This window comes from Podarcis tiliguerta (genome assembly GCF_965153285.1).
Source record: "Podarcis tiliguerta genome assembly, chromosome: 7".
Taxonomy (NCBI): Eukaryota; Metazoa; Chordata; class Lepidosauria; order Squamata; family Lacertidae; genus Podarcis; species Podarcis tiliguerta.
Window position 1 is genome coordinate 13,360,835 of NC_139540.1, and position 27,568 is coordinate 13,388,402.

General features: G+C 44.1%; 2 protein-coding genes across 4 annotated transcripts in view; one reads left to right on the plus strand and one right to left on the minus strand.

The window, feature by feature from the left end:
• The window catches only part of NSMCE2 (NSE2 (MMS21) homolog, SMC5-SMC6 complex SUMO ligase), a 210,686-nt gene extending 192,291 nt beyond the window's left edge, over nucleotides 1–18,395 (minus strand). Inside the window, exons 1-2 of one of the 2 annotated variants that reach the window (XM_083450754.1) lie at nucleotides 18,282–18,395; nucleotides 16,741–16,887 (exon numbers count right to left, since the gene is read on the minus strand). In XM_083450754.1, the coding sequence (XP_083306880.1) occupies nucleotides 16,741–16,873 (133 nt within the window). In that variant the 5' untranslated portion in view covers nucleotides 16,874–16,887; nucleotides 18,282–18,395. Of the gene's footprint in view, nucleotides 1–16,740; nucleotides 16,888–18,228 lie in introns of both variants that reach the window. The other variant, XM_083450753.1, reaches the window with a different exon arrangement.
• Nucleotides 18,396–18,571: 176 nt separating this feature from the next.
• Nucleotides 18,572–27,568, plus strand: part of WASHC5 (WASH complex subunit 5) — a 42,445-nt gene continuing 33,448 nt past the window's right edge. The window contains exons 1-6 of one of the 2 annotated variants that reach the window (XR_014513741.1): nucleotides 18,572–18,805; nucleotides 20,609–20,905; nucleotides 22,098–22,243; nucleotides 24,221–24,305; nucleotides 24,572–24,672; nucleotides 26,104–26,293. Coding sequence is in view for 1 of the 2 variants with exons in the window: in XM_083450418.1 (XP_083306544.1) it covers nucleotides 20,720–20,905; nucleotides 22,098–22,243; nucleotides 24,221–24,305; nucleotides 24,572–24,672; nucleotides 26,104–26,293 (708 nt within the window). In the remaining variant the exon portion in view is untranslated. The remainder of the gene's footprint in view (nucleotides 18,806–20,608; nucleotides 20,906–22,097; nucleotides 22,244–24,220; nucleotides 24,306–24,571; nucleotides 24,673–26,103; nucleotides 26,294–27,568) is intronic. The other variant, XM_083450418.1, reaches the window with a different exon arrangement.

Here is a 27,568-nt window from a genome sequence, read left to right on the forward strand (position 1 = left end):
CGGTGGTTCCCTCACTGCGAGAAGCAAAGCTACAGGGAACCAGGCAGAGGGCCTTCTCGGTGGTGGCACTCGCCCTATGGAACGCCCTTCCACCAGATGTCAAAGAAATAAACAACTACCTGACATTTAGAAGATATCTCAAGGCAGCCCTGTTCAGGGAAGTTTTTAATGTAACTTTTTAATGTATTTTTAATCTTTGTTGGACGCCGCCCAGAGCATAGCTGTCAACTTTTCCCTTTTCTTGCGAGGAATCCTATTCGGAATAAGGGAATTTCACTTTTAAAAAGGGAAACGTTGACAGCTATGGCCCAGAATAGCTAGGGAAACCCAGCCAGATGGGTGAGGTACAAATAAATTATTATTATTATTACTACTATCGTTCTGCCCGGACACTGAGGTCCAGCTCCGAGGGCCTTCTGGCGGTTCCCTCACTGCGAGAGGCCAAGTTACAGGGAACCAGGCAGAGGGCCTTCTCGGTAGTGGCGCCCGCCCTGTGGAACGCTCTCCCACCAGATGTCAAAGCGATAAACAACTACCTGACATTCAGAAGACATCTGAAGGCAGCCCTGTTTAGGGAAGTTTTTAATATGTGACATTTTAGTGTATTTTTCATCTTTGTTGGAAGCTGCCCAGAGTGGCTGGGGAAACCCAGCCAGATGGGTGGGGTACAAATAATAATTTATTTATTTATTTTTTATTATTATTATTATTATTATTATTATTATGTGCCCCTGCACCATGCAAAGCCATTGCTATTCCACTGAGCTGAAATATCCTGCTTTTTGTATCACCAACACACGGGTCACACAGAGTAGGCTCTTTGGGTCGAAGGTGCCCTCTAGGTCAGAGGAAAGCACCAGCTGAGCTTACAAGTCAATGGAGACACACCAGGCCTTAAGCCAACTTTTCCGTCCAAGTCAATTCCTCCAGATGACTCTCTGGCCTCACCTGCTTGAGTCTGACTCTGACCCTCATTTACTTTGCACCAGGGTCAAAGTCCCCCACTTAAACCTCTTGCAAAGCCAGGCTTTCTTCCAAAACAGTTTGGTTTAAGGAGAGCTTAACCAGTAAGTGAGGATGTTATCCAAGTCTGCCTGCTGCATCAGATCCCTGGCTGAGGCCCGGTTTCGCTTGCTCCCTTCAGACACCTGAAGCAAGCTCCCATCCCCTGAAAACATCATTTTCCTTAAGGGTTATTGCCCACTCATCGAACTGTTTGTGTTATTTATCTCGCTGGGCTGTGTAATAACTGATTTAAAACCTGCTTTAGTCTCTCGCAACACAATTAAGTAAGACTTATAGAGGTTAATTATAAACCATTTCATAATAACAGCGCCCTTCGGTCGTTAGGAGATGTTTAGTATTGCTTTCATCTGAGTTTTAACAGCATAAGTTCACTTTACCCCCCCCCCCATCAGAAGATTTATTGTGTTCTCTGCTTTATTCCGTTTTCTAAATAGGGGCCTAAGCTCGCAAACCCATGGGGCACAGATGCACAATTAAAACATAGGCCCTTCATGTTTTATTTTTAAAGCCCCTAGCGTTTCTTGGCCACTCTTCTGTGTGAGGAGGAAAGAGGGAACAATGCAAAGAAGTATTTCCCAAGCCAACATCCATTCTCATCTCTTTCTAAAGACCAGTCCCTATTCCTTCAACCAGCAGTGCTTTTGTTGTTGTTTAGTCGTTTAGTCGTGTCCGACTCTTCGTGACCCCATGGACCAGAGCACACCAGGCACTCCTGTCTTCCACTGCCTCCTGCAGTTTGGTCAAACTCATGCTGGTAGCTTCGAGAACACTGTCCAACCATCTCGTCCTCTGTCCCCTTCTCCTTGTGCCCTCCATCTTTCCCAACACCAGGGTCTTTTCCAGGGAGTCTTCTCTTCTCATGAGGTGGCCAAAGTATTGGAGCCTCAGCTTCAGGATCTGTCCTTCCAGTGAGCACTCAGGGCTGATTTCCTTCAGAATGGATAGGTTTGATCTTCTTGCAGTCCATGGGACTCTCAAGAGTCTCCTCCAGCACCATAATTCAAAAGCATCAATTCTTCGGCGATCAGCCTTCTTTATGGTCTGCTCTCACTTCCATACATCACTACTGGGAAAACATAGCTTTAACTATATGGACCTTTGTTGGTAAGGTGATGTCTCTGCTTTTTAAGATGCTGTCTAGATTTGTCATTGCTTTTCTCCCAAGAAGAAGGTGTCTTTTAATTTCGTGACTGCTGTCACCATCTGCAGTGATCATGGAGCCCAAGAAAGTAAAATCTCTCACTGCCTCCATTTCTTCCCCTTCTATTTGCCAGGAGGTGATGGGACCAGTGGCCATGATCTTCGTTTTTTTGATGTTGAGCTTCAGACCATATTTTGTGCTCTCCTCTTTCACCCTCATTAAAAGGTCCTTTAATTCCTCCTCGCTTTCTGCCATCAAGGTTGTGTCATCTGCATATAGGAGGTTGTTGATATTTCTTCTGGAAATCTTAATTCCGGCTTGGGATTCATCCAGCCCAGCCTATCGCATGATGAATTCTGTATATAAGTTAAATAAACAGGGAGACAATATACAGCCTTGTCGTACTCCTTTCCCAATTTTGAACCAATCAGTTGTTCCATATCCAGTTCTAACTGTAGCTTCTTGTCCCACGTAGAGATTTCTCAGGAGACATCTCTACTGCAAGAAAAATCAAGGGGTATAGCCATGGGACAGGATAACCCAGCATGGCTTGGCTTTCTCAGCACGGAATAGCTTCTGTTATCCATGACCAGGGCCAGCCAGATATCGCTGAACTACAAATCCTATCATCTCCAACTAGTGACAGTGCTGCCTGTGGCCAATGGGAGTTGTAGTCCAACAACATCTGGAGGTCAGCCTGTTGGCCCATCCCAACAGGATTCCACTTGGCTGTATAATGGTCCGGCAATCACCTGGCTTTTCAGTCTGAGGAACCAGTCATGGACTGGTTGGATGCAGATGAATGGTGGGTCGAACCAGCTGGGGAACCACCAAGGGAAGAAGGTTCAGAGCCCCGTAGGTAGTGGTGGGACAATGATCTAGAAGACTTGGAAGAGGTGTTGGAAGCGGGTAACAGGGCTCCATGAGTTGGGAGAGTCTGTGGCAGAAAGAAGAATCAGAGGCAGAAGAATGAAGGAGGAGAAAGGGATGAGGGAGGCCAAGAGGCAGAGATGAGTCCGGCTGGAGAAGAGCCGCAGGTGTCTCCCCCTCCTGCCACGACAAGCTCCCTTCACCACTTGTCTCCCAGAACCAGAAGAGGCATGAAAAGCGCTGGGGAGAAGTTAGCTTCATACAGGCCCAGTCTCCTATTGCTTGAAAGAAGCCCTAGAAAGGAGAAGACAGATGGCTGTGGGGTGGCAGGGACTTTTAGCCTCAGCAACCTTTTTCATTTTGTAGGACCTACAGGGCATGAGCCGCTATGCTCATTAGTCGTGAAACCCAGCCAAGTCTGTGAAGATTGTGTTTTTTCTCTAATGAAGAGTTAGCTCCTGTTCTGAACTGTGTGATTTACTGTCCCTCAGGCAAGGACAAAGCTTCTCTCAGACTCCCCATTGATTGCCTTGATGTTCCACCAGTTTCCCAAGAAGCTGCTCTTATACCAGGTCAAACCCTGGCTGTACTCCCAGCCCAGAACTGTCTACTGTGTCTGGCAGTCTTCAGCGTCTCAGAAACACAATCTTTCCAGTCATCTGCTACCTGGACTTTTCTTTAACTGGCGACGCCAAGGATTGAACCTGAGATCTTCCGCATGCATGCCATGTGTTCTACCGCTAAGCTATTATCTAGGGATGGGCAATATCAGGTTTTCAACATTGTGATGAAGCAGAGTTTGGATTTGATATCCCGCTTTATCACTACCTGAAGGAGTCTCAAAGCAGCTAACACTCTCCTTTCCCTTCCTCCCCCACAACAAACACTCTGTGAGGTGAGTGGTGCCGAGAGACTTCAATGAAGTGTGACTATCCCAAAGTCACCCAGCAGCTGCATGTGGAGGAGCGGGGAAGCGAACCCGGTTCACCAGATTACGAGTCTACCGCTCTTAACCACTACACCACACTGGATCTATCACCAACTAAACATTGTGTTTACCTTGGGTTACATATGCTTCAGGTTACAGACTCCGCTAACCCAGAAATAGTACCTCGGGTTAAGAACTTTGCTTCAGGATGAGAACAGAAATCGTGTGGCGGCAGTGGGAGGCCCCGTTAGCTAAAGTGGTACTTCAGGTTAAGAACAATTTCAGGTTAAGAACAGACCTCCGGAACGAATTAAGTACTTAACCCAAGGTACCACTGTATACCAATTTATCATGGGAGGCATCGGCCGACTTCGCGGTTTTCCCCACATTGCGATTTTTGCGTAGCACAAAGACACACACACACCAGGATCCGCGATATATTGCCAGGTCTGATGAAATTATGAAACCATTATCACAACATTGACTTCAAATCAGTTTGGGACAATATATCAATATATCGCCCAGCCCTACAAGGCTCCTTTTCCAGACTGATTACGGTGAGGGCAACAGTAGCTAGGGTCCTAACCATACACTCAAGACACCCAGTCCATGTATGAATGAGATCGAGAAAAAGAAGTTATCTATGTTGGTGTCTTCCTAGCAGAGGCCAGCCAACACCCTCCAGGCCAAGGAGGCTGGGGAAATCTCCCTGTCAGGCATCTATCTCCTCCATTATGCATTATTGCTCCCAAGTAGCCTTGAAACTAATAAGACTGGGTGAAGAATTACTCCCACATACTGTCACAGAAAGCCTGATTCAGATTTAACAAGGTCAAGTTTTTACCCGTGAGATGCCTTGAAAAACTAATGAGTTTGGTGAAGTACGTCCTTTATATTATCTCAGGGCACACCCGCGCCTCGTTGCAGAAGGGAATGGAGTTATAATTAAAACAAGGGCAGAGGTGTTTTTTTTTTAGCAACAGGGGAACGTACTCCTGAATGCAAAGCTAAGCACCTCGGCACATTACAGACTTTATCCGTTTCCTTATTCATCTCCTCTAATCCGGCATAAACCCGCACACAGCAGAATGGTATCTGGCACAGCATCACTGGAGTCCGAAGAACGGGAAAGCCGTGGTAATATCTCTGCTGCCTCCCCCATCCCCCGGGATAAAAGGCAGGGCCAGGGAAGTAAATTATGGGATGGCAGGAGGACAGCTGATGTAGTACTCGTTCTCGGAAAGTTTGCATGCACTTTCATTTTGCACATTCTGCTGTGGCATTGGTGTAATAAAGGGACAGCCGAGGAAATGCCTGGGAGATGTTGCTGGACTCCAATTCCCATCAGCCCCAACCTGCATGGCTAAAAGTCAGGGATGATGGGAGTTGTAGTCCAGGAAACACTAGTAGGGGGGAACACTACATTGGCTACCCCCCAACAACTAAACACACTCATTTTGTAAGTTCAGGGTGCGGGGCAGTATCGCAGCAGCACGCTTCATCCTACCGTGGGAGCATTTGTTGACATGCGTGTGTGAATGGATAGGCAAAGTTACAGACATACCAGCAAATGCAGATAGACGGCTGCTGAAACGCCACCCTCAAATGCACTGTGGGAATATGTACTACAGTGGTACCTCGGGTTAAGAACTTAAATCTCGATTTGGGGGAAACCGCAAAGTCGGCCGATGCCTCCCATGATAAATTGGTATACAGTGGTACCTTGGGTTAAGTACTTAATTCATTCCGGAGGTCCGTTCTTAGCCTGAAACTGTTCTTAACCTGAAGCACCACTTTAGCTAATAGGGCCTCCTGCTGCTGCTGTGCCGCCGGAGCCCGATTTCTGTTCTCATCCTGAAGCAAAGTTCTTAACCTGAAGCACTATTTCTGGGTTAGCGGAGTGTGTAACCTGAAGCGTTTGTAACCTGAAGCGTATGTAACCCGAGGTACCACTGTATTAAATTTGTTTGCTGCCTTCCGTTCTATGCTCCCAGGGTTGTCCGCAACTATCAGAACTCCTTGCACTGGCTTCTACTGCTGTGCCTCCGGAGCCCGATTTCTCTTCTCATCCTGAAGCAAAGTTCTTAACCCGAGGTACTATTTCTGGGTTAGCGGAGTCTGTAACCTGAAGCATCTGAAACCCGAGGTACCACTGTACTGCCCAAGGTGAAACACAAGCCTTAAGAGATAGAAATGCAGGGGGAAACATGCTATTGCACAGTAAACAGGCAGGTGCAGAAATGTGTCCCAAGAGAAGCATCACAAGAAATAACTTTTAATACACTTTTTTTGTGCTGCATGCTGTTATTGCTTACTGTTCTCCCATGCTATGCATACATGTTTACATACTCAAAATTTTAATTTTACTTTTTTTTACCAGTGGGGAGCAAAATAGTTGGGTAGCATTCTAAATGTTTAAAAACTTTGCATTTACGGGACTCTCAGAACTTCCACTTCCGACCATTCATCCCATCCGATGTAAGAATCTGGAAGCAGCATCCATATGGACCACTACATCTAATTGACCAGCTGGCCTTTTCGTAGCACAGGGCAGGAAAAGCAGGGGAATGCTTCAAGAATATGATGAATTTATCTTTTACAGCAGCAACAGGTACTAATCATGACTGTTTTGGACAAAAGCTGAACCAGGAAGATGGAAAGTGTGCCATCGTGTGGAAGAAAAGTGAGACGACAACCGAAAAGCAACCGCATATTGAACATTTACTGAACACAGAAGCCAGGCTGGGACAGAGATAATACTCTCCTTTGCCAGAGCCTGGCCTGTCCCTTTCTATCAGCTACAAAGAGGGAAGAAAGAAGATCAAAACCAACAGAAAAAAATGTGCCTCCTGCCATTTCTTTTTTTTATATAAATAATTTTTATTAATTTACAACAACAACAAAAAACATACATTAGTTTCACATCCAATTTTTTCCAAATCTTTCTTTTTGGACTTCCTTCAGCTTTTCCGTAAATCTTTCGTAGTCATTCTTAATTTACGCATTTCCTTTTTTTAATATTGTCATTATTTAAGTCTTTTTCCCTCTATTTCTTTTTAATAATATCTCTCATATTTTCACAGTGCTCTTTTAAAACCTTCTAGCGTTATTTGACCTTCACTTATGCTCTCCAGATATTCAACAAATTTTCCCCAGTCTTCTGTAAACTTTTGGTCTCTTAAGTATCTAATCTTTCCAGTCATCTTATCTAATTCAGCATAGTCTAACAACATTAATCTCCAGTCCTCTATTGTCGGTATTTCCTGTTGTTTCCATTTTTGTGCCAGTAACACCCTTGCAGCCATCACTGCATATTGGAGAAACTTACTATCCTCCCTCCTGCCATTTCATGCACATAAATCTAGCTCTTCCTGGCAACTCTATAAACAAAAACCTTTCCCATTGCTTTATTTTTCTGCAGAAAAATTTGCATTTGTAAGTTCATTCCTAGGTGGAATCAAGGATTTCAGACAGAGGGTTTTCACAGCCCCTACCTAAAAATTATGAGAATCATTACTGGGACTTTCTGCATGCAAGGCAGATGTACTGCCACCGCTAAGGTAAAGGTAAATGAACCCTGGACGGTTAAGTCCAGTCTAAGGCGACTATGGGGTTGCGGTGCTCATCTTGCTTTTCAGGCCGAGGGAGCCAGCATTTGTCCACAGACAGCTTTCCGGGTCATGTGGCCAGCAGGACTAAACCGCTTCTGGCGCAATAGGACAGAAGCCAGAGCGCACAGAAACACCGTTTACCTCCCCGCCAGAGCAGTACCTATTTATCTACTTGCACTGGTGTGCTTTCGAACTGCTAGGTTGGCAGGAGCTGGGACAGAGCAACGGGAGCTCACTCCGTCGCGGGGATTCAAACAGCCGACCTTTCTATCGGCAAGCCCAAGAGGCTCAACGGTTTAGACCACAGCGCCACCCACGTCCCTTGTGCCACTGAGCTACGGCTGTTTCCCACAACAACACAAAATGGGGAGCCTTGTTTTAATGCATGAAGCAGGTTGTCTGAACTCTTCTAATAAGCTTCTGTGAGGCTTTCACATAAAGGCTATTTGCGTTAATATACCATGAGCATTCTTAGAAGGACCCATTGCACTGCTGTGGGAATCTTTTGAGGTTGCAGAATTGTTCCTCAGCCCCTCAGCACACCTGAGATGTCATTCTTGCCAGGTGATGTCAACTATATTATCGGACCAACTGCTCCCGGAAACAGCAAGAATCAGGAGAATAATTGTTCTTGTTTTTTAAGAGGCATTTTATAAGTAATGAAGATTCATAATAAGGGGCGAATGAAAATTTAGAAGTTGGTTCTCTCTGTGTTAACTGAATAGTGCTTACTAGCAGGAGCACTTCAAGCAAACAATGTAGGATGTTTATCAGACACTAAAATCTGGCAGGAAGAAACCTTGAATTGAATTGAATGCACATACAGGAACCAGCAGAATTCTAGCAAGCGTTGATGAAACCACAGGTAATGGGAGGGATCTGATTTTTCAGATGGGAAACAAGAGGCATGGAGAATATTAAGCGACTTCCCTTGAGGGTACGAAAATGAGTCACTGGCAGAACCAGAATGAGGACAAAGTCAAAAGGGACCTCAACCTGATCTGCGAGACGAGCAACAATTCAACTGTCACATTTATTCATGCAAGGATAGGTGAGAATAAGAATGCTTCTAAATAAGATTAAGACTAAGAGTAAGAATAAGCCTTTTATAACTTAGCCACACAGGACAGTACAATCAGACCTTGGAAGTCGAATGGAATCCATTCCGGAAGTCCGTTCGACTTCCAAAACATTCGGAAACCAAAGCGCGGCTTCCGATTGGCTGCTGGAAGCTCCTGCAGCCAATCGGAAGGCCCGTCAGACGTTCGGGTTCCAAAGAACATTCACAAACCAGAATAGTCACTTCCAGGTTTGCGGCATTCAGGAGCCAAAACGTCTGAGTACCAAAGTGTTCAGGATCCGGGGTACAACTGTATTCACAGATTTCAGGAGTTTATTTTTTATTTCTTAAAAAATGGATTTTGCTATATAATAGAACCATTGTTTACCAGAAACCTAGCCTCCCCCATTCCCGTTGTCTAGTACTGCCACGAGAAACAGTTCAGAAGCTCCCTTTGGGGTTTTTTATTAGCCACAACTTGCTGTATTGTGCAAACCCAACTAACCCTTGTTAGTTTTAACTATGGTTTGGTTAAAACAAGTTAATCTCAGACCACGGTTTACTAACCACATTTTAAGGTTTGGATGCAACGCTGGACAGGGGTTAAATTGAAAACGAAAGCGAAAATTTCCTATCTCCTCCCTGCGACCGCACTGCCTGAGGAGAGGGGAACATCATGACCCCCAAGGAAACACTAGGGTCTTCATTCCCGTCATAATAAACCTTAATTGATTACGATGTTTGCACACAGCCAATATCTCCACTCAAAGAAACAGAAATCTTCATAAGGAGAAGACCTTAAAGCAAATTAGGGCCCAAATCACCAGTCCCATTCCCTTCTAGTTAATTTTACCTTTGTACAGCAGGCTTGTTGCTACACACATTAATATTATTAATAACAACAAGAATAATAATAATAGTTTATTATTTATACCCCGCCCATCTGGCTGGGTTTCCCCAGCCACTCTGGGCGGCTTCCAACAAAGTATTAAAATACAGTAGTTTGTTAAATATTAAAAGCTTCCCTAAAGAGGGCTGCCTTCAGATGTCTTCTAAAAGTCTGGTAGTTGTTCTTCTCTTTGACATCTGGTGGGAGGGCGTTCCACAGGGCGGGTGCCACTACCAAGAAGGCCCTCTGCCTGGTTCCCTGCAACCTCACTTCTCGCAGTGAGGGAACCGCCAGAAGGCCCTTGGTGGTGGACCTCAGGGTCCGGGCAGAACAATGGGTGTGGAGACACTCCTTCAGGTATACTGGGCCAAAGCCATTGTGACACAAATCCCTCCCCAGTCTACACCCCAGCAAGTAAGAAGCAGTAATAAGAGATCAAGGACACATTCTAGCCAAGTAAAAACACTCAAGGGTTGTTCACAGTGCCGCTGGTGAGAAATATGGCCTGAGGAGAGGCCCAAGAATTCAGCTTCCCCATCCCTGGGCACAGATCAATGAGGCATGGGAGATTCTCAACGGAATCGTGGAATCAGAGTTGGAAGGGACCACATGGGTCATCTAGTCCAACCCCCTGCACCGCAGGATTCTTTGGCCCAACGTGGGGCTCGAACCCACGACCTTCAGCTTAAGAGTCTCATGCTCTGGGTGATTTCTACCATATGTGGTGGACATGCGAAGAAGTAAAAAGGTTTTGGGGATTTATTTATGAGGAGTTAAAAAAGATCTTGAAATATACTTTTCCCAAGAAACCTGAGGCCTTCTTGCTAGGTATGGTCGGTGAGGAAATTAAAAAAGAAGATAAAACGGTGTTTTTATATTCAACGGTAGCCGCCAGAATATTGTTAGCGCAGAACTGGAAAACTCCCAACATACCAACGGTTAAAGAATGGCAAACTAAATTGTTTGAATATATAGAACTAGCTAAGATGACACAAAAAATCAGGCATCAAAAAAGTAAAAAAAAAATTAGTGATTGGAATAAATTCATAACATATACAGAAACAAATCTGGGTAATATCAAAATTACAGTAGGTGAGATATAAAATCTGTGAAGTAGAGAAAAAGAGTGAAAATAGAGACCACGGAAAGGTAGGACGGACATACAACCTGAACCGAGATGAAGGGAAGTAACTTAAGGTATCTGTTTTGTTTATTTTCTTTTCTTTTGGTATTAATCGGTAATCTGTGTATTTTGTTCTTTCTTTCTTTGAACTTTATATGGTGTATGATTTGTTTGGAAAAACTCAATAAATAAAGTATGAAATATTGCAAAAAAAAAAAAAAAGAGTCTCGTGCTCTGCCGACTGAGCTGAGTCTCTTGATGTTTTAATTCTAAATGAAAAGAAGAAGCAAGAGTCCTTGATTTAGACTGGGGATGAGTTTCACGCACGCACACCACTGTGCTAAACAGCTCTCTAAAGCTGCCACAAAATCTACAGCAGAAGAGATGCAGATGCTGTTTAATTTTCCATAACTAAAGCTAGTTTCAGATCTCTCGCCATGCATTTGTCCTCTGTCTTTGTGAGGAAGAATACCTGCTCACAGGCAATATGACTCTACAAAGACAAACAAGACGTCAGAGACAAACAAGATGGGCAGGGGGTCAATATGCTGCCCTGCTTGTAATAAGCTTGCCAGCTGGCCACTGTTTAGCGAGAAAGAGGTTCATGAATAACCATAGTTTAGAGGTCCTGGGCGCTAAGGAAGTCAGCCTATCCTCCACCAGGACCAGGGCCTTCTCAGTGATGGCTCCGACCTGGTGGAATGCTCTGTCCCATGAGACCAGGGCCCTGCAGGATTTAATCTCCTTCCGTCAGGCCTGTAAGACACAGCTATTCCGCCTGGCCTTTAGTTTGAATTCAGCCTGATTTTTTATTTCCCTTTTCTTCCCTCCCCCTCCCCTTTTATGAAGATCACCTGCTCTGAGACCTCACAGCTAATTCTCCCCTGGCCTCCTTGCTGGCCCAAGTAGGACCAATTCAGCCAGCTAGTCCTGGAGATTATCTAATACTTTTTTCCCTTAAATTGATTTCTGAATTTTGAATTTTATTGTTATTCATGTTTTTAATACTGTATTTTATGCTGCTTTTACAATTAAGTGTTTTAAATTTGTTGTTAGCCACCCTGAGCCTAGTTTTTGAGCCAGGAAGGGTGGGGTATAAATAAAAAAAAAATATTGTTATTATTAACTTGCCCCGCCAGTAGAAGCCAGTGCAAGGAGTTCTGATAGTTGCGGACAACCCTGGGAGCATAGAACAGAAGGCAGCAAACAAATTTAATACAGTGGTATCTCGGGTTACATACGCTTCAGGTTACACACTCCGCTAACCCAAAAATAGTGCTTCAGGTTAAGAACTTTGCTTCAGGATGAGAACAGAAATCGGGCTCCGGCGGCACAGCAGCAGCAGGAGGCCCTATTAGCTAAAGTGGTGCTTCAGGTTAAGAACAGTTTCAGACCTCCGGAACGAATTAAGTACTTAACCTGAGGTACCACTGTAAATGACAATAATAACTGTGCAGCAGGGCTTCCGCAACTCCTCTTTCTTCATGCGCCACCCACAAATCCGCTCTGGGGGGTCGGGACACCCCCAAAAACGGCACACAGGGGACGGGGGACAGGCAGCAATCTTTCCAACAAGCAGAAACAGTTGTGCAGACAGAATAATTTTCAAAGCACAACATTATTTTCCTCCCTTTGGGTCTGTTCAGTAGGCACCAACCTTTGCACAGACTGCTGCGGTTAAACATATTGGATTATGGCTGTGGGGCGGGGGGGGGGAGAGAGTGAGTGAGAGACCCCGGTATGCCTCCCCCCCTTCTGGAAGGATTTACACAAAGGGCAGTGACTAACACAGGGAGGGCTAGAGAGGCGTAATATTTACATAAAGGAATCTCTCTTACTCCAGACTGAACACACACGTCAGCTGTGTTTTCTTTTTTTCGCCCGTTAATTTGTTCCAGCTGGTTCGGCTTCTTAAATCTTGCTGACTGTCTTCCTCTTGGAAACTGGCGTGGTGGCAGGGTGGGTCATTGCTATTAATTAGTCATTTTCACACAAAGTAAATATATTATTTATGTGTGTGTGTGTATAAGTAATATATATACAAACACAACACAGAGATACAGAGACACACACAAAGCGCGTAGTTGACTCAAAGCAAGGAGTGCAACGACACGGTTTTTGACATTCCCCCTCACGCTAAATAAAATGTTTTTGGAGGAAAAAACCGTTCTAAAGATACTTTTCTATTTAAGTTACATTATAGTCAAAAGGCTATTCCATCAGGAAATAAGGATTTGTTTTAAATTTTTCATGTCTAAGTTTTGTTTTTGTTTTTTTAAAAATGCTTAACCACATCAGTTAACAAACATGGAAACATATGCTACAATGTTATTGTTTTAGTTAAATAAATTGTTTAAATTGTTATGAAGGAAATGATCGTCTCCTTCCTTCCAATAAAAAGTACAGCAGAAAAGTTGTCCAAATATAAACAGTTAACTTATTAAACCTCACAATAATTTCATAATTATCTGTCTGTGTATTTCTAATAGCGTAACCAAACCAGTCATTTTTGATATAACTGTAAAAAGTACTCTGAAAATTTATTATTCCAAAAATGAAACCTTCATCTGGTTGTAAATATTAAGATTATACCAGCAAGAATGAGTCTTTCTGTTAAAAAAAGATTTAAATCAAGTCTTACCGACTAGTGATATAAATCATGATTTAAACCGTGATTTAAAACGATTTGATTTAAATCAAATCCACCTGGCGGGAGACTAATTTTCACTGCCCTATGATGGCTCATTTAGCAGACGTTTATACAGTCGTACCTCGGAAGTTGAAAGAATCTGTTCCGGAAGTCCGTTCGACTTCCAAAACACAGCTTCCGATTGTCTGCAGAAAGCTCCTGCAGCCAATCAGAAGCCGCGGAAGCCCTGTCAGATGTTTGGCTTCCGAAAGAACGTTCAAAAACTGGAACACTCACTTCCGGTTTTCGATCATTCGGGAGCCAGAACATTTAACTCCCAAGGCATTCGGGAGCCAAGGTCCTTTATTCTGACCAACCCCTGTGACTTTTCAGCAGTCGGACTCACCTCTGCCTCTTGGCCTCCCTCCTCCTACTCTCCTGCTTCAGCTTCTGCCTCTGATTCCAGACTTCTCTCTGCCACACACTCTCCCCGCTCACGAAGCCCTGTGACCTCTTCAGCTTCCAACACCTCCTCCTCCCCATCTTCTTCCTCTGACCATCGCCATCCCACCACCAATGCCCAGGCTCCAAGTCTTGTTCCCTTGGGGTCTCCCCAGCTGGTTCCTCCCACCATTTCTCCGTGTCCAACCAGACCACAGCATAAGCCAAGAACAAGTCTTTAAAGGGCACGTTCCAGCCAGGCAAAAATGCTCAAGGAAGTGTTAGGATCGTCCTACTTGCATGTAGGACCCTGGCAGAGACACACGCCTGACCGACATGTTCTCTCCCTCCTGGTCTGTCGTTCAGGAGCTTCTAAAGCCTTCTCCAGCCCAAACATCCCAGCGACTGATACCAAGTGGCAATAGCACGCTTAGGAACAGCAGAGTGTTCGCAGTTTGCGTAACGGAACTCAGTAGCACAGCATTTTGGCTAATCTACTTTATTTACATATAATACACTCGGAGCTTTCTGACTTAGCTCCTTCCTCTTTCTCATCAGACAGCAAAGAGAAAGAAACAAAGGACAATAGTCCCACAGCACGGAACACAGTAAGATAAACATCCTGTCTTCGTCACTTCCCACACTGAGAAATGAAAACATACACCATCATGTGATGGAAAACAATCCCACGACTGCCAACACGGAGCAAGAATCCTAACAGGAAGACATGAATCAAAGTCCGTGGCCGGGGAAAAGGCTTGGAGGGCTGCGTTTGGGCCCAACTTGAGGTTGGGCTACAATACGAGTTTCCACAAGCATAATATCCCTCTCCTGCTGTTGTTCCCCAAGAACTCTGACCCCAGGCTGGTTAACATCCAGCCAACTCGACCAACGCCCATTGATGGCATTGCCCTCCATGAATTTATCTAAACCCCTCTTGCAAAACCACCCTTGGCTTGTGCGGCAATCAAACTGTCCCAGTACAATGCATATTAGGGAAACTGTGTACACTGGTACCTTGGTTCTCAAACGCCTCTATGCTTGAACAACTTGGAACCCAAACACTGCAAACCCAGAAGTAACTGTTCCAGTCTGCGAACTTTTTTTGGAAGCAGAATGTGCTCCATAAGAGTGTTACACTTCCGATTTGAGTGCCACGCTTCCATTTTGAGTGTTATGCTGAGGTCTGTCAGTTTTTGCTATTTATTTTGAGTTTTTGTTTTTGCGGCTCTTTTAGTTTTGTTTTTGTGACTGTGTGGAACCCAGTTCAGCTACTGATGGATTGATTGTGTGACTGCAGTACATTGCTTATTGCTTTCATTTTATGGATCATTGGTCTTGTTAGTAAAATTCATGTTAAATGCTGTTTTAAGGGTTGTTTTTAAAAGTCTGGAACCGATTCATCCATTTTGCATTACTTTCTATGGGAAAGTACACCTTGGTTTTGGAACAGACTTCCGGAACAGATTATGTTTGAGAACCAAGATACCACTGAAGGATGGCAAACCCTCCCGGGGCAGGTCCCTAAAACCTCCATAGACAGTCTCCCCTATCCATGTGGGGGTCCACCAACAGCTAGTCAAAAGCACACAAGCCTAATCTGAACACACAGTGACAGTCAGTTCTGTGCACCCAGCATTCTGACTTTTCAATGCAAGTGGGCATCTTTCTACACAATGACTAACCCTTAGAAGCTTAAATACCCATGCCCAGTGAGAAACAGTTATTTTGAACATAGAAACACCAGGGAAAGCTACATCAGAACGAAGGCTGGGTGATATATTGATATATCATCCAAAACCAGTTTGAAGTCCATATGGCGATTATCGGTTTCATAATTTTTTCACCTGGCAATATATCATGAATCATGGTGTGTGTTTGGGCTGGGCGATATATTGTCGAAAACCGATCTGAAGTCCTTATCATGATATTGGTTTCATAATTTTTGACATGGCAATATACCACAAATCATGATGCATGTATGCTATGCAAAAACCGCAATGTGGGGAAAACTGCGACGCCAGCCAATGCCTCTACAAAGCTGCATCCTTTTTTCAGACATCATGATATATTGCGATGTTTAGCTGGTGGGGTATAGCGCAATGTTGAAAACCCGGTATCACCCAGCCTTAATCAGAACTGAGCTTGCATTTTGCAGCACAAAAGAAACCACATTCCTGATCACATTTATGTCTGGTTCTGATTTGTCATTCAAAATGCAATTCACAATGGAGGGGGGAGAATTTACCTGTCAGGAAAGAACACTATGACTTCTCTGAAGTGCACTTTAACAAAGCTAAACAGCTACTGCTGTTTGGAGGCACCGAACGTTTATCCAGGGCCCCATTTGCATTCTAACACTCAACTAAAGCTTTATAATCATAGAATCTTTGAGCTGGAAGGGACCCAAGGGTCATCTAGTCCAACCCACCGCAATGCAGAAACCTCAACTACAGCATCCATGACAAAAGGCCATCCAACCTCTGCTTAAAAACCTCCAAGGAAAGTGATTCAACAACCTCCCAAGGGAGTCTGTTCCACTGCTGAACAGCTCTTACTGTCAAAGTTTCTTCGAGCGTTTAGTCTGAATCTCCTTTCCTGCAACTTGAAGCCACGGGTTCGAGTCCTACCTTCCAGTGCAGAAGAAAACAAGCTTACTCATCTTCCATATGGGAGCCCTTCAGATATTTGAAGATGGCTTTCTTATCTCCTCTCAGTCTCCTCTTTCCCAGGCTAAACATACCCAGCTCCTTCAACCATTCCTCATAAGGCTTAGTTTCCAGACCCTTGATCATCTTGGTCGCCCTCCTCTGCACATGTTCCAGCTTGTCAACATCCTTCTTAAATTGTGGTGCCCAGAATTGGATACAATATTCCAGATGTGGTGGAATATAATAATAATAATACTAATAATTTTATTATTTATACCCCACCCACCTGGCTGGGTTTCTTCTTTAAAGAAAATAAAGCGACAGCACAAATGATAGCCACTCCAAAAAGACAAAACAAACCCACAACTCACTTTTACTTTCCACAAGGTCCAGAGCAACAGTTGTAGCAATGTCCATTCCGGTACTTATGTTGGACTGGCAGGTTTTCAGAGACGAAAGGCAGGCATCCACAGCGCTGAAGGAGACCGCAGAGCGCCCAGACATTGTGAACGTGTTTCCTGAAAAAATAAAACATATGTTTTTACAGTTCTGACACTGTGCCACTGTGCAATGCACATTCATGAACACATTTTCCTGTCTCCCGAAAGACAGGGCCGCCTGGTCAATCTCATTTATATTCCGTCTAATTTGAGACAAACACTCATATCTTCCGCAACACAAAGAAACTTCTCCCTTTTCCCATCTTTCCTATTTGTCAGTCGAAAATCCCTGTTCACAACCATACGTCGTGCAGAACTGTGTAGAAGAATAGCCCACGACCTTGAATACCTATCCGTATTCCGCAAATTAAAATATAATAATTTTATACTGCACTATCCTCAACATTTGAAGTTTAGGGCCCAAATGGCTTCTTAAACCAAGGTTGCAGTCGCCAAAACACTATGTCTAATTGCCATTTTGAGGCAAGAGGGCTCTCAAATCGTATTTTTCATGGACTGAAAAATAAAAACGTGATTGATCTGGTTAGTTCAGATGACAACCTTGAGCTAGGTTAAAAACTGAGAACCTGAAGAAGCAAACTTGATCTGGGGACAGTCCACATAAATATTGGCCTATTCTGACCTCTTTTTCTTAAGGAGGCCGATTTTACCTCTTTTTCTTAACTGTGCTCAGGCTGCACAGTTCTATAAATCATTTTGGTGTTTATATATATATGTGTGTGTGTGTGTGTGTGTGTGTACACATAAATTTCTACAGTGCTGATTACACGCAGTTAGAAGTATTGTAAAAAGAAGGCCAGCTTCCCCAATAAATACATAAAAGGAGAATCTCTGTAAAGCAAAAACAACAACAAAACCAAACCACCCAAGATTCAATCCTGCCTTCAGGGCCTAAACTCAGAACTGTGATTCCAAGGGTCCAGAATCCAAGCAGCAAAGCAGTAACAAACATGAGCACATGGAAACTTGTGGAAAAGTCGTGGTTTATAAACAGGCCGACAAAACAACAAATAAATAAATTCCTCCCCACCCACCCCTTCAAACTACTACCAACAACTTGTTGCCACGAATTTAGGTTCTATAGGAGGAAGAGGGCCAAGAAGACTCCCGCGGCTTCTCCACCTCCTGGGCAGAACTGCAAGCTCCTCGGGGCAGGGAACTTAATAAATAATAATAATAATAATAATAACAACGTTTATTATTATTTATACCCCGCCCACCTGCCTGGGTTTCCCCAGCCATTTGCAGCATATCTAAGAACAATAAAATATCATAGAATAGCATTATCACAATAAAAATCATAGAACAAAAATTGCGCCGCGCAAAATCTGTCCTCTTGGAAGGCACGTTCCCACCCCTCTCTCTTTATACTTTAAAAACAAACAAATGTCTTTATACCTTATTTAATAAGTTTTAAAAGACAGCGATTACAAATGACTGGAGATACACACCCACTCCGCTCCCTTGACTCTCTCCTCCCCTTTAGTTCCTGAGAAAGAGGAGGCGGGCAGGATGCATCCTCCTCCCACTTTTTTTTCCCTTTTCCTTTTTTGCGCAGATCACTTATTTTTTCTTATTTTATTCTTATTTGTTGAATCCCTCGGCCGACCCCCCGCTTGCCTGGCGCATGTATCCCCGGGGTTGCGGGTGTGGGGAGAAGTGGGGCAGCGGCGGGAAACGCGCGTCTCATCATCAGCCGGCGCCTGTTCACATGACCCGGGAAACCCTCATGTGATGCGAGGCGGGGAGGAAGGCTTTGCCGCACCGACTGCGTTTGGCAGCTGCGAGCTCCTTCCCTTGCCCCCTCGCGTTTCCGGGATCCTGATCCTCTCTCCCTTTTTCGCCCCAAGGGCTGGTCGACCCGGGGCGTTGCTGCTGCTTGCGAAAGACCTGCTGGGCTCTGCAAAATAACGGGGCTGCAGAAGAAGAGCCGCCGCCGCTGCCTCCCTTTGCAAAGATCCCATCTGCAAGCCGTGTAAGTGCAGGGGGCCCTGGGGGTAAACAATGGTTGTTTGCGTGGGGGGGGGGTTAACGAGGCTCTAATTATACGGGTGCTGCCCCCGCGACGACTCTCACTTTCCGCTGCAAAGGCTTCCGTGTTTGGAACAGGAAACCCGGGGGCAGTTTCTCCCAAAAGCATTGCAAATGCAGGCTTTGCAAAATTCTCCCCTTCCAAAAACAAACACAAACTAGGTTATAGAATCATGGAATAGGTGGTATGGCTGTTCTGCCTTTTTATAAAATTCATGCAGTGTTAGGAGAGGCCTGGTTAAAGAGGAACGTTTTTGCCCAGCGCCTAAAGATAATTATTACAGTGGTGCCTCTAGTTACGTACTTAATTCGTTCCGGAGGTCTGTTCTTAACCTGAAACTGTTCTTAACCTGAAGCACCACTTTAGCTAATGGGGTTTCCTGCTGCTGCTGCCACACCACCAGAACACAATTTCTGTTCTCATCTTGAAGCAAAGTTCTTAACCCGGGGTACTTTTTCTGGGTTAGCAGAGTCTTTAACCTGAAGTGTATGTAACCCGTGGTAAAGGTAAAGGGACCCCTGACCATTAGGTCCAGTTGTGACCAACTTTGGGGTTGTGGCGCTCATCTCGCTTTATTGGAGGGAGCTGGCGTACAGCTTCCGGGTCATGTGGCCAGCATGACTAAGCTGCTTCTGGCGAACCAAAGCAGCGCACGGAAATGCCGTTTGCCTTCCCGCCGGAGCAGTACCTATTTATCTACTTGCACTTTGACATGCTTTTGAACTGCTAGGTTGGCAGGAGCAGGGACCGAGCAACGGGAGCTCACCCCGTTGCGGGGTTTCGAACCGCCAACCTTCTGATCGGCCAGCCCTAGGCTTTGTGGTTTAACCCACAGTGCCACCCGCATCCCTAAACCCGAGGTACCGCTGTATTATTATTCAGTGCTTTTTTTTGCAACCCAAGCATCCATTGTATATACATATATATATATATATACATGTGTATATATTTATATGTATACTTGCTTTCGTAGATTGTCTATGATATAGATATGTCTATAGATAGATATGTCTATATGTCTATATGTCTATAGATAGATATGTCTATCTATATGTGTGTGTGTACACACACACACGTCGTTGTTGTTGTTGCTCCGAGTGTTTCTTGCAACTTGAAAACACTTTTTTTTTTTCATTTTCCTTGTGAGTATAACTGTGGGTCCATGTTTTACCCTCCTGAAATAAAGCTTGGAAGTGCTGTTGTGAAAAGCAAAGTAAGAGGAAGAGCTTCAAAATGGCGCTAAGAAATCAATCTTTTATCAAATACAGTTCTTGTAAAAAGCTAAGAATGCCAACATATTTTTAGTTTGGGGCATTTCTTCTCCCTCTTTTGCTTCCTAAGCCCTGCTGGATAAAATTTACTATAAAACATATTTATAACCCACTTCTAAAGAGACATTCTTAACAAAGCCATTTTTTAAAGAAAGAAAAACGTTGGGGGGCGCTAATAACAACTCATGGGCTGCCAGCTCTTTACCTGTTTTATCCAATGGGCCGCATTTCATTTTAAGCAAGTGTCCTCAACTTATTTTTCAGAGAAGAGTGTGCTGCTGTTGCTCAAATGACTTAAGAAATAGGTGTTTTGTTTATGCTGTGAAATCCTATTCCAGGGTGTTAAGAAAAACATATTTTAAGAACAGGCTTGTAATTAAAAAAAATGTGTTGGGTAGCGGAATGGGAACACATCATAAACTGCGAAATGATGAATACGCAATGTCAAATATGTTCGGTGGTTGATGTTTTTCAGGTACATTAATGGAGCTCTCAGCAATGCATCTTCCTTCAGATAACTTAAAAGTGTGAAAGTACAAACTTGGGTTGAAAAGATACTTTTGGAAGAATCATACCATTCTTCGCCATGGTGGACTTCCTAGCGGAAAATAATCACTGCGGGCAGGCCATTCTCAGAATTGTCTCTTGTGGAAATGCTATCATTGCCGAACTGTTGAGACTCTCCGAGTTCGTTCCGGGTGTTTTCCGACTCAGAAACAAGGCTGATCAGCAGAAATATGGAGATATTATATTTGATTTCAGCTATTTCAAGGTAAATAGCTTTCTCACCCTGATCTGGCCACAGTGATCCATGCGATGGTCACCTCCAGGCTTGATTGTTGTAACTCGCTCTACGCGGGGCTGCCCTTGAAGCTGACCCAGAAACTCCAGCGGGTGCAGAATGCCGCGGCGAGGCTCCTTACAGGGTTCTTGCTGTGGGATCACAGTCATCCAGTGCTTTACCAACTGCACTGGCTCCCGGTGGAGTACAGGGTCAGGTTTAAGGTGCTGGTTTTGACCTTTAAAGCTCTATGTGGTCTAGGACCCACGTACCTATGGGTCCGCCTCTCCTGGTATGCCCCACGGAGGACCTTAAGGTCTACAAATGACAACGCTTTGGAGGTCCCAAGTCTCAAGGTGGTTAGATTGGTCTCACCTAGGGCCAGGGCCTTTTCAGTACTGCCCCCAACTTGGTGGAACGCTCTGTCACAAGAGACTAGGGCCCTGCAGGACTTGATATCTTTCCGCAGGGCCTGCAAGACAGAGCTGTTCTGCCTGGCCTTTGGTTTGGACTCAGTCTGACCCTTATGATTCCCTCCCATTATGGTTTTGATCTATGGGCTACTTTTAAAATGAGGCTGCATTTTAAATTGTATTTTAATCTGTATTTTAATTTGGTTTTTTTTCCTTTTCCCTGTTACATTTTTATTGTAATTTTACTGGTGTTAGCCGCCCTGAGCCCAGGTATAAATAAATAAAAAATTATTATTATTAAGAAATTTTGCTTCGCTGAAGCCATATTTAAGCTCTCTGTTCTTTAAAGTGATTAAAACTGATTAAATTATGTAGGCCCCAAAGATCTGAACGACTGCCCCCTTTCCTACAGACTCTCCCAGGAGAGGGTATTCTCTGTTGATAACCCTAACTTGCTGGATTCCCTCCCTAAAGAGCTGTATCTGGTACCTTCAGTTATGCAACTTTCCTCATATGCCGATAATGCATTTTTTTAAACTGGCTTTCGACACAGGAGTATTTTTTAGCATCCACCCTAGTTGTGATTCTAATTTGTTTTGAATGTTGTGTTTTTATTGCCGTAACCTGCCCTGGAACTTTCTGGTGAAGCATGTATAATAAAACTTATCGTTACAGTAATTCACAGCAAGTGCACATTGATATTTGGCAAATAATAAGATGGTCCTTTCTTTATTCCACATTTCGTCGAAATGATTGTTTCTTCATCGCAGGGACCTGAGCTATGGGAAGGGAAATTGGAAGCCAAACCTGACCTCCAGGATCTAGACGACGAATTTCGCGAGAACAACATAGAAATCTTGACGAGATTCTATCTGGCTTTCCAAAGCGTTCATAAATATATCGTTGACTTAAACAGGTATGTAATTGCTGGCTCCAAAACCTGTGATCTCTTCCCCCTTTCTCCCTGAAACTTTGATTCTGTTTTTTTTCTTACTTTTTAAGCTTGTGTGGCCTCAGCAACTGGCAATATAAAATCGCAAGAAAATTAGATTATAGAATCGTTGAATTATAGCGTTGGAAGCGATCCTGAGAATCATTTGTAGCAGTTAATTCAAAACAGACAATGCACAATGTCACTGTTTTTTTAAAAGGGAAGAGGCATCAGCATTACATTAACAGCTGAGGAGAACATGACATTTTCAAATACCTTTGAAAAAGCTAAGAGGGATGTAGATGGGGGAGTTGGGGCCCACAACTGAAAAGGACCTGCTGCTTGGTGCTGCCAATCTTATTTCAGAAGTTGATGGTATTTGGGGCATATTTTGGGCAAAGACAATGTCAGTGGACCGTAAGCCCTGTGCAAGCTACTGAAGAGGTGGGTTTAGCTACAGCTAAATGTTAATAAGAGACAATGGCTGTGAAACTTAGCTTATTTGCATGTGCTGGTGGCATCAGCGAGGCTTCGCCAAAAAATGTGCTTGCAATCTGTGGTGGGCTTTGCTCAAAATGGTGCCCATTGATTTTTACAGGGCAAAGCAAATGGGCTGGTGTCTGGAATGCTGTGTTTGTGCATGCAGACATGCAAAACATGCCCTGAACTTGGGATCATTGCCTGACTTGACATATAACGATAGCCCTGGTTGCATTCCTTTTATAATGTCTCCTGGGATTTTATGTTTAAAGTCTTAGAATATATGAGTTGTGGAGACACTTTTAATACAAGGCGTCAAAGCAATATATATATTGACCAGTGATACTAAATAATGTCCTGACTGAGAACTGTAAAATAACCGAAGGAACAAGACAAGGCTGCCCGTTGTCACCTTTGTTGTTTATAATAGTTTTTAGAAGTCTTGGCGCTGAAAATAAGATGTTAAAGATGTAAGAGTGGGACAGGGACAGGGACAATATAAAAACATGGTGATATCTGTGGAAGACCCAACAGAGCCAATCCCGAAAGTATTACAAGAGATAAAAAAAATTGGTAAGGTAGGAGGTCTTAAGACCCAGCTCCCTATTCTTGACACTGAGTAGGGAAGCTTTTAATGGGTGGCGCTGTGGGTTAAAGCCTCAGTGCCTAGGGCTTGCCGATCGAAAGGTCGGCGGTTCGAATCCCCGTGGTGGGGTGTGCTCCCGCTGTTCGGTCTCAGCGCCTGCCAACCTAGCAGTTCGAAAGCACCCCTGGGTGCAAGTAGATAAATAGGGACCGCTTACTAGCGGGAAGATAAACAGCGTTTCTGTGTGCGGCTCTGGCTCGCCAGAGCAGCGATGTCACGCTGGCCATGTGACCTGGAAGTGTCTTCGGACAGCGCTGGCCCTTGGCCTCTTTGAGTGAGATGGGCGTACAACCCTAGAGTCTGTCAAGACTGGCCCGTACGGGCAGGGGTACCTTTACTTTAGGTTATTGTATTTTAGTGTTTTGTTGGAAGCCGCCCAGAGTGGCTGGGGTATAAATAATAAATTATTATTATTATTATTTCCAGTAAGAAAGCCGACTGTTTGTACAAATACATCACAAAAGCTGAAGGAAATGCAGGTTGAGTTCACCTCACCGTGGCAGGTCGTGCATGTATTCCTAGCTTCAACCTTGCTATCCATCTTTTGATACGCTGTTCGACCCAGCTATAAAATCCATTCTGTCCTAGCTGTCGTGAGACATCTCCCATAGATACTCCTTATTCTTAGGGCTAGACAACCTTACCTAAGAATGGCCCTGGTGGGTCAGGCCAAAGGCTACTCTGTTCTCACAGTGGCCAACCAGTAAACACAGCCTGAGCGCAGCAGCACACTCCCTTTTTGCGATTCCCAACAACTGGTGTTCAGAAGGAGATCTGTTGCAGCTGGTAAGCCATTAACGACTGGACCTTATTCTTGATTTTTATGCTGTTCCTAGATATCTAGATGACCTCAATGAAGGAATTTACATCCAGCAAACCATAGAAACGGTGCTGCTGAATGAGGATGGCAAACAGCTGCTGGTAAGCACTCCGGCTTCTGTGCAATAATAGACTCGCCTGCTCCGCAGTTCTGTGCAGACTTGCCTGGGCAAAAAACAAGAGATTGGATTATCGTGTTAATTCAGGTGAAGTGATTTGCTGGATCGTCCTGGCTGTGGAATCACCTAAGCAATTTACTAATAATGAATGAATTGAATCTGCTAGGCAGCACTGTTTTTGGCCTTTGAAACTATTGATGTCAATGAGCACAATATTGTTATTCTCCCCCCCCCCCCCCCGCACTGTAGTGTGAAGCCCTTTATCTGTATGGCGTCATGTTGCTCGTCATCGATCAGAAAATTGAAGGGGAGGTGCGAGAGAGAATGCTGGTTTCCTACTATAGATACAGGTATTCTGAACGTTGTTGACCATTCTTGATTCTGGCTAGCATTTCCCAGAAAGATAGCAAGGTGAACATCTGCTGGGAATCACATGACTCAGTGGAATAGTGCCTGCTTTGTGTTTAGAAGGTCCCAGTTACAATGGGAACATCAGCAGCCGCCTTATATGGAGTTAGGGTTGTCGGGCACACAAACTGCAGAGCGTGATGACATCCTACATTTCTTTCTATATAAGAAGATATTGTGCCAACGCCTTAAGGAGATTATGCATAATTCAGCTGTCATAATTAAGAGGTTATCAAAACTAACAAGTTTAAAATTGAGGATTTTAGGAAGCTAGGAAAAATAAGAAGCAGTTGGGGAACAGAAAACTCAATCTTTATTTTTAAAAAGCCTGGTAGAGATGGATGCCCTTAATTATCCACCTTGAAACAGAATGGGAGGAATCCAGGCACACCTACCTGAAAAGGAAATTCCAGAGACTGGGTTTCACTGCTGAGAAGGCCCTGTCCGATATGCCCGCCAACCCTTATTTATGTATTTATTTATTTTTTTCGAACAATTTTTATCCTGAGGTAACAAATCAATTGCAGCTCATTTTTATCCTCGCAACAGCCCTGTGAGGTAGGTTAGGCTAAGAGATAGTGACTGGTCCAAAATCCCCCAGTAAGCTTCACGGCTAAGTGAAGATTTGAACCTGGTTCTTGTAGATCCTAGTCCAGCACATATACTCATCACACACACACGTGGATTCTGGTTGGGTGTGGAACAGGCCCTTCAAAATATCTCTACAAGTATCCTAGGAAACCCAAAGTGAAGCAAGATTTGAACTTGAGATTCGTTAGCTCACATTTTAATCTATATTATTATTATTTTGCAATATTTAACCCTCACACCTTGTCCAAGAGAACTCAAGGCGATTGACAACCAACACAAAACAAAATGTATCGGCCACCAATAAAAATGTACACAATATAAAGAGATTTAAAAGAGAGCCAGTATGGTGGTGTAATTAAGAGTGTTAGACTAGGACGCAGGGGCAGCTCACCCCTTTTTGCCACCCGAGGCAATCCAGGAATTGCCATGCTCAACTAGGACCTAGGAGACGAGTTCGAATCCCCACCCACCCGGCCATGAAGCTTGCTGGTTGACCCTGGGCCAATAGCTCTCTCTCAGCCTAACTTACTCCACAGGGTCGTTGTGAAGATGAAACGAGGATGGCATCATCAGCCACGTATGCCGCTTTGGAAACACATAAAATGTAAACAATAAGACCAGCTAGAGCACACCTGATGTACTGCTTCTAAGGATTCGACCTCTCAAAGCTGAATTCATTTGAGATTGCTTCAGTGTGTCTTGCTTGCAAGAGTCGTCCTCTGTCCCTTTTTCGTGTTTCTGTTCTTGCTCCCGAAGCTCCTTTTTCTCTCTTTGCCTACCAGCGCTGCCCGTTCTGCTGATTCCAACATGGATGACATATGTAAGCTGCTCCGGAGCACGGGGTATTCGAGTCAGCCTGGAGCGAAGAGGCCTGCAAACTATCCAGAGAGCTACTTCAGCAGGGTACCCATAAACGAAACCTTCATCAGCATGGTCATTGGCCGGCTGAGGTCGGATGATATATACAACCAGGTGAGTCTCAGCGTGCCGGGAAAGACCTCAAGTTGCAATGCCTTCTTTACTTTATCATTGCAATGTTCAAGTAATACTTAACGACAGGTATTCAACACATTCACCAAATAGTCTGGTAAGCACAGAAGCGTCCATAGAACTACAGGCTTGTTCTCTCCAAGGCTCGGTTTTCCTAACGGCACAGTAGACCCTTAAAAAGTGATAAGCACCATCTCCACAAGACCGTACACCACCTACAGAGTGACCTTTTCCTCTTTGGTATTTCACTGCCTACCACCAAAATGCTTTGACAGTCATAGTGATTCCCAGTCCACACTTCCTTCTATTTTACATAAAAATAAATATTTACAAGCAAAATGACACAGGAATAAATAAACTCTAGTAAACAATTTTTCTTGAATAGTACAAAAGGGGGCGGGCCTTTTCTCTTTATCCCTATTTCCCGAAGATGAAGCAAACTCCCATTTGATGAAATAAATAGCTCTTTCCCATGCACACCCATGATTGAAATAATTCTGGGCAGCCATTCCCCACATCCACACTGTAGAAAACATTCTGTCAAGAGAAGGACCATAGGAGAAGCCATTAGTTCACTTACAGGAAAGTAATTTGCTTCAAAGCTGTAAATGACCAGAACCCCCTTATACAGGGTTAGCCCCATGTAATTATGCAAGGAGAATGTATTAAATAGAGGCGGGGGAGGGAGCCATTATTTACTTGTTGCATTTGCATCCTGCCTTTTCCTCAGAGGTGTTCATTTAACCCCAACAATCCTGTGAGGTTGGTTAGGCTGAGAGGCAGTGACTGACCCAAGATTGGACTGTGAGCGTCATGTGACTGAGTGGGGATTCGAACCCGGACCTCCCAGGTCCTAGTCTGACACTCTAGGCACTGCATCTCACTGATTCTCAGTGCCCCTCTAGGCCTAACTTAACACTGGTAATAGCAATTTTATTATTTATACCCCAGCCACTCTGCGCAGCTTCCAACACACATAAAAATATGATAAAAAAGCAAAGACCTGATGAAGAGAGCACAGCAGAGGTTATATTTTCTGAGAATCCTCCAGAAAAACATTTTTATCATTGTACTGTGGAGAGTGAATTAACTTATGGTCTGTGTGTATGGTTTGGGAGCTGCACGGCCAGGGAAAAAACAATGCTGTCCAGGGTTGTAAAGACTGCGGAGAGAATAATTGGGTGCACTCTTCCCACCTTGGATCAAATCTATGCTGCCAGGTGCCATAAGAAAGCTGCAGATAGCGCGCAGGAAATG